Below are 7,620 nucleotides of genomic sequence, written 5' to 3'. Positions count from 1 at the left end.
AAAGGCACCCCCCCCCCCCCCCAGTCTTATTTTAGGGTCTGAAGCACTCACCCACTGGCACAAACGGAGACTCCTTGGATTTTCTTATCAACTTCGACGTCTGAGAATCTTGCAGCTCGTAGGTTGGCAGGACGTCTCCGCTGTTTGAGGCCATATTGTCTACAAAGAGCACAAACATCACTGTGAGGAAGAAAGATTTACACAATGACGAGTTCATCAATTGAAAGCTGGCTGTGCAAAGGGAGGTCAGGGAGTCTGCGCAGGTGTTAACACTCGGATACACATGATTGAAGCCGGGAATAAAACATGTTTGATAAAGACAATTAAAGTAGATGTAAAAACTCTAACTGAACGTCATTTTCTGTTTTAAAGCACTGTGTATTAAATACATTTTTTAAATCCTTAGGTTTTGTCATCCTTCTTCCCATGTAGTTACAGTGATGCCGATCTCCTGAAGCCACTTCCTGTCTACACGCACTCCAGCTATGGCTGCAATTTCTCAGGAGTGGGTTTCCTGATGGTGACAATAATGGACCATGTCTGTGTAATGGGTGTTAAAATGCCACTTGTAGTCTCCATCAGAATGTGACAATGCAGAGAACTGGGAGACCGGTACAGAGCATTCTCATGCTAAACAGGAAGTGCCTGAACAACAGGGGGTGCCTAATTCCCATCACCCGGGAAATGCAGTTCCGGGCACCGGATTGGCGTTTTCTTTCTCTACATTTAGCACAGGTCCCTTGTAGCAGCTTGCTTGTTCTCCCTCTTACCCGCTCTTCTGGGGGACCCAGGACCACGGCAAAGACTTCAGGATGGAGAGCGGAGAAAGTTCATTCTCTGATCTGCTCTGTGTGATCAATGAGGCAGGAGGACTTCACTCCCCCCCGCTTCCCGCCTCAGCTGTCACCACAGCAGTGGGACCTCCGGTAGCAGAGCGGTGTCCTCATAGTTTTTGTAGCCCATCCATTACTTCCTCCTGCCCCATAACAGAAAGTCCGTAACTCCATACAGACCACCAGTTTGGGGCAAACAATGTAAGAGACAGGTCATGGCACCCGTGATGCACCGATTGCATTAGTATTGCTCTGCAGGCTTGAATGCAAAAATATCATAAAAATTTACTTTCAATTTGTTGTTGGCAATTTGTTATTTTTTTTAAAAGTTGACTATCCCTTGAAGTGTGAAGGAAGAAACATTGCAAAGTTTACAAAATCTCCTCCCAATAAAGTGTCAACTTGTATGACTGAACAGGTACTGACATCACAGGATTTAGTTGGGAAGAGGTTACTGGAGGGTTCAGTTGCAGAATAGAGGTCGTCATATTCAGGATTACACATTACCCGGCACCCAATTCCTCAGGAACATTAGAGGCTCACAGGGGCCCTGTAAGTACTTGAGGCGTTGCTGTATTGTGTAACAGCGCATTAGACACCAGACTTCAGGAGAGCCATTAACAGGGGTATGTACGAGTTCCAGAACCTGATCACTCCTGGATTTCACCCCCCACCACACCAGGTTCACATGAATTTAACCTTATGTTAAAAGGAGAACTATGAGATGAGTGCTTTTCACTCCCCTCATAGTTCTAGCCGACCTGTGACAATGAGTCTGTCACAGGTCGGCTCAGTAGATCGGGAGGTGAGCGAACACATACCGGCGTTCGCTCACCTCTCGATCCTGTCACGGCTCTCTGCCATGACAGGGGAGGGGCTGGGTTCCCCTCTCCGATCTGCCAGCGCTGACTGGCGGAACAGACGGGGGAGGGGGCGGGTACAGCTGGCTCTGCCTCTAGATAGGCAGAGCCAGCTGTCACTCACGCAGCTGGGCGGATCCCGTCGTCTAAGTCAGGATCCGCTCCGGCGTCTCAGTATACCGCGAGCTGTAGCTCGCGGTATACTGAGCTTAGGGTAACGAGGGGACGCTAGTTTGTGTCCTCCCGTTACCCTAAGGAGAACTATGGAGAAAAGCCCTGACCCCATAGTTCTCCTTTAATACCAGAAAAATATTTGTTGTGCAATTTCTATTTCTCAGTTATACTTTGTTACCTTTTATATTTTCAGCTATACGTTGTTAGGTCATGGCTGGTGGGAGGAGCCGGCAGGGTGCTGTGCATAGCTACCTGAAAACATCACAGCACTCCTCTCAAATGTTCTCAGCCCTGATGCAAGCAGTGGGCTGAATTTGGGGGGGGATGAGCTCTGCAAATGTCAAAATGCCTTGATGTGTAGATGTCGGTCTGGCAGAGCGGGTGTTCTTAGGTAGGCTGTATATAGATGCAGGTAACACCCACAAGCCCTCCATCTTGCATGTGCGGTCAGCAGCCCCAGTAGACTTGGAGAGGCCACTGAAGTGACACACTATATTCCTTTTCACTCCTCCCCCAGCAGCTACATAAAAAAGGGCTATGTTGGAGGATCTGGGCCAGCACAGACAGTAATTAGGCACTACCTGACAAGGAGGGAGGGGGCTGTGCTAGAGAATGGACTTTCCCTGGTGGAACTGGATTTTCTAGAAAATTTTAAGACATTGCAAATCAAATCATTTATGTGAACACTGCAGTTCCGTTAGGACACTTTGCTTTTTCCGTGCTTTCATTTGCAATCTAGGCAGGTTCTCTTTAAACAGCATTTGGATTTGTTTTTCTAGACTAGAGTATCCAGTGTATAAATCCAAGGGAGACATTTTCCATTGTACAATCTTCTTCCCATCTATCCCATGTACATTCAGGCCCGGTCTAGCACAGCATGCTGGAACTTGTAGTTGCAGGTCTTCTGGTTTCCTGTATGTGCTGCAGAGGACACGTATGACGCAAATTATTCCTGTAACAGGAGAACACGTCAGCAGAGGATGTGACAAGACTTTCTTCATACAGAGGCAAGTGGCAGCTTGAAGTCAGAGGGGGCCGTGTGCTCAGGAAGAGGACGCCCAGCCTGGATCCGTGCCCACGGAATGTGTTCTGCAGACTTTTCCTATCACATGTCACACGACGGGCGTCCAGACACATTGTATCACTTGGGAAACAAGAATCATATTTATAGATTTTGTTCCCCCGACCCTGTGCCATGCCGCAGCCTAAATCTACACAGACATTGCTGTCCCAAACCATTCACTACTGACCTCCAAAATTGGGATAATAGACAAGGCCGGATTTGTATTTATAAAAACGTAATTTTTTTAAATATTTTTATTTATTAATTCATTTTTTATTAAATATTTTTATTTTTTACATTACTTTTAAAACAGACCCCTGATATTTCCCTTTTAAAATATAAAAAGGAGATTGAGACACACCAGAGCCCTCAGGAGACACACCAGAGCCCTCAATCTTTTTCTGTATCCCCTCTTATCAATGAACAGGGACCCTAAATGCTGAGTGTTCCTGTTCATTGATAACATGAGGAAAGAGTATGTTTACTATAACTTCAACTATGAATGAACAGGAAGTGATATAGATCACTCCCATTCAGTCATAATTGAGGATATAGTCAACATACGGCGGCCGATATATCGGCGCATCCCTTGTATCTATCATTTTTTAATCAAAAAGTCCTCGTTGTATTATGATCATCACATAGGACTGGACTTATTCTGTAATAGTGAGGATGTGTCGTGGCTTCTGTGTTAGTGTGGATGGAGGAATCTACTGGTCCTCTTGTGCAGACCATGAGCTGAGCAACAGATAACTAAGGCTGGGCACACATACCTTACAACCATCGCAAGACTTTTGTCTTGCGATGGTTGTAAGGTTATATAAAAAAAAAAACAAAAAAAAAAAAAAAACGTAACATCTCCCCACATTGGGACAGGAACAGTCCGGCTCGTCCGGCTTTTATCTTACGAACATGCTACACACCCGCCGAACATCGTACGATTCCCGGCGGGTTTTCGAACATGTTCCTAAGATAAAAGTCGTGCGACCTTACAGTAGCAGAGGTCGCACGGCTTCCACACACCTTGCGATAATCGTACGATCGCGGGATTTCCCGCAATTATCGCAAGGTGTGTGGGCACCTTTAGCGTCTATGGCCGGGTGCAAGCCTGGAACTAAACCTTTCCTGGGTACAGCTCTCATTTCGAGACGCCCTAACCGCACACACCAGGTCAGGTACGTCCCCAGAACCCACAATACAACCACAGCACCCCATGGAAAGCGACCACTGAGTCATGCAGTGGGGTGAAGAGCCCCCCAAATCTCAGACATAGACAGATATTTGCACATCTCAAAACTTGGGGATTCCTAGGAGAAGCTGACAAATGACTAACATGCATCAGTACTATTGCAGTGTCTGCTATCACAAAGCTTGACACTTTACATTGAGGGCTAGCGCACACCGGATGCAGTCCGTTCAGTTTGGGCCGCTGCAGCCAAAATACATCGCAATGGTTTCCTATGGGATTTCTGGTGCTCTATTCACACCAGTTCAGTACGTTCTGATGCAGTAAAAAAAAAGAAAATAAATACTGGTTGCCCTATTTTAGCTGCATCGGATCGCTTTAAAAGCACTGGAACGCACCTGACATCCCATTTTAGGGCTAGTTCACACCAGAAACGCATGCGTCTGCGCAGCTGCAATGTGATGCATTTTGCTGCGATTTCATAGCGATTGATAGGGTTTTTTTGTGTGTGCTTAAAATGGGATTTCAGGTGGCTTCCATTGAGCTTGCATGCGTTTTTGATGCGTTCTGGTGCTAAAATAGAGCAAGCAGTATTTTTTCTGACTAGCCCTTAAGTGAAAACCCCCCAAATGCATAAAGCACAGTAAAATTGCAGCAAAATGCATCGCACTGCAGCTGCCCAGACGCACGCAGTTCTGGTGTGAACTAGCCCTGAATTTTACAAGGACAGCTTCTGCTAAGCCTGTAAATTACATTGGAGTGTATAGGAGTGCACCCGTCACCATAGTGGCCCGTGCGGCAGCTGGGACCTGGTGTGCTGGACCTGCCTTGGCCTTCTGGAAGCCTCTTGATTGCTGGTGCTTTACAACAATAGAATATCCTGCATAATATTAAATTTAGTGGCAGCCAGCTCCAGGCCCACCACTGAAAATAGGCCCGGGCCAGCCCAGATCTCCTAGTCATGCCCAATGGCAATCCAGGCTGACCACAATCATGCAGAGGTGCTGGCGGCTTTCTAATCAGGCATAATAGGCAGCCGCCCGCTGGAGCTTTGCAGGGCCCCAGCGAGGAGCGAGCCGCCACCTAAGTAGAGAACCTCCCCTGCTGCCTTTCATCCAATCGGCCAACAGCACCAGGTCCATGATGCTCTTAATCAGGCCCTGGCAGCAAGCACAATATCCTCCAGTGCTATGGGAGCCGCCTGCCCGGGTCTATGAAGAGCCATAAACCAGCCAGGATATAAAATGGAAGGTTGTTCTGTTTTAGCACCATAATTACAATGCTGGTAGAGGACGCCATTTACATAACCCATGGCCTACAAACACAACCAGGAAATGTGAATGAAAAAAAAAGGACAGTACAGCCAGCTACTGGTTTATGATAAAGGTGATAAAGTACAGACGTCTTCCTTATTGGAATCAACCTCCATCACACCCATGTAATAACTTGCTAAGTACGTGCACAGGAAGGAGCAGCCGGTCCCACAAGTCATTCAATATAGTTCACTCATAAAATGCTCATTTGTAAAAAAAAACAGGAGGTGACTTGTGTGCCGTCTGGGGAACCAAGGGCGCCGTCGTACTGGGGAACCAAGGGCGCCGTCGTACTGGGGAACCAAGGGCGCCGTCGTACTGGGGAACCAAGGGCGCCGTCGTACTGGGGAACCAAGGGCGCCGTCGTACTGGGGAACCAAGGGCGCCGTCGTACTGGGGAACCAAGGGCGCCGTCGTACTGGGGAACCAAGGGCGCCGTCGTACTGGGGAACCAAGGGCGCCGTCGTACTGGGGAACCAAGGGCGCCGTCGTACTGGGGAACCAAGGGCGCCGTCGTACTGGGGAACCAAGGGCGCCGTCGTACTGGGGAACCAAGGGCGCCGTCGTACTGGGGAACCAAGGGCGCCGTCATACTGGGGAACCAAGGGCGCCGTCATACTGGGGAACCAAGGGCGCCGTCATACTGGGGAACCAAGGGCGCCGTCATACTGGGGAACCAAGGGCGCCGTCATACTGGGGAACCAAGGGCGCCAAAATGGCCGACAACCGGGGTTACAGGTTGGGGAAAATGACCTTCAGAAGCACAGACGATCACTTGCACTTCATTCATAATTCTGCATGGAGCCTCATTGTGTGAGCAAAGCTGCAAGGAAGAAACTCCTGGAATCCATGGAAAAAGGAATGATTTGGCACCAAGTATATTGAATTTAGTATGTGAAGGCTCCGGCACTACATCCAGAAGAATCAGATATATTCCGTACAGGGAACGTATATGAAAGCTGGTCTAATGCGGTGTGCCTGGTCCGTGTGTGCATAGGACTGGCCTTGGTCTGCCCGGTATGATGGAAGATCTAGGAACGCAGCTACATTTAGATTACACACGTCCTGTATACGTCCTCCGGTTAGCTCAGTGTCCCTAACCACCACACTACGACTACAGGGGTGTGGAATTCCTATCGCCCGACGCCCAGGACACGCAGTTTGGGGCACCGGGCGAGTGTTTTTTTTATTAACATTTAGCCCTGCTCCGGACAAGCAGAGCTAAATGTACAGCGTGAGGCCGCTGCTCGTTTTTATACAAGTGATCTGATTAGATCACTTGTATGAAAGAAATCGGCGGCTATTGTGTCCGGTCACCGCCGCCATGACCACGGCACACAAGCTCACCATAGAGCCCGAAGTGTAATCACTGAGACTGTGGCGCTGTGATCACAGCAACAATGTATCAATCTACATTCCAGAGGTACGTTACCGCTCCTTCAACCTCCTTGGAGTATTCGCTGCCAGAATCACGCCTCTTATTAAATCATTTATACAGGATTTAAATAGCACCAACAGTTTGTGCAGCGCTTTACAATTACAATACAATTCAAGACAAGACGGTAAGGAGGGCCCTGCCCCTGAAGGCTTACAATTAAAAAGGGAGGGGTCAGTGATACACGGGTATCCTCAGACCATTTAGCTTTTTTTAGAGCAACCTCAATAGAGATACTGCACTATGAACTTGAAGGACCCTCTTCAACCACCAACTCTCCCTCCTCCGAGGGACGCCCTTCAGCCCCGAACTCTCCCTCCACCGAGGGACGCCCTTCAGCCCCCAACTCTCCCTCCACCGAGGGACACCCTTCAGCCCCCAACTCTCCCTCCTCCAAAAGGGACGCCCTTCAGCCCCCAACTCTCCCTCCACCGAGGGACGCCCTTCAGCCCCCAACTCTCCCTCCACTGAGGGACGCCCTTCAGCCCCCAACTCTCCCTCCTCCAAAAGGGACGCCCTTAAACCATGAAATCTCTTCCTTGAGGGACGCTCTTCAAGCATGAACTACTTACCAGTGGAATCCAGGACCTCTGATACAAATCTTCCAGCCAATATAAGGGATCACTTTACATATTGTATATTTTACCACTTGCACAAGTTATAGAAAAGTTACAGCCGCACCGCATGTTGATAAAGGAAATCCAGTTGTGAAAATTATGGGGGGGGGGGGGAGGTTTTTTGTAAAGAATATTTAAT

General features: G+C 48.5%; 1 protein-coding gene across 1 annotated transcript in view; it reads right to left on the bottom strand.

Moving 5' to 3' along the window:
• Positions 1 to 7,620, bottom strand: part of HIGD1A (HIG1 hypoxia inducible domain family member 1A) — a 12,147-nt gene that overhangs the window by 2,246 nt on the left and 2,281 nt on the right. Inside the window, exon 2 of the mRNA XM_018558645.1 lies at positions 52 to 159. Within this exon, the coding sequence (XP_018414147.1) occupies positions 52 to 154 (103 nt within the window). The 5' untranslated portion in view covers positions 155 to 159. The remainder of the gene's footprint in view (positions 1 to 51; positions 160 to 7,620) is intronic.

This window comes from Nanorana parkeri, unplaced genomic scaffold (genome assembly GCF_000935625.1).
Source record: "Nanorana parkeri isolate BGI_ZX_2015 unplaced genomic scaffold, ASM93562v1 scaffold351, whole genome shotgun sequence".
Taxonomy (NCBI): domain Eukaryota; kingdom Metazoa; phylum Chordata; class Amphibia; order Anura; family Dicroglossidae; genus Nanorana; species Nanorana parkeri.
The sequence above is the reverse complement of the archived record's forward strand: the minus strand, read 5'-3'. Positions and strand labels throughout refer to the sequence as shown.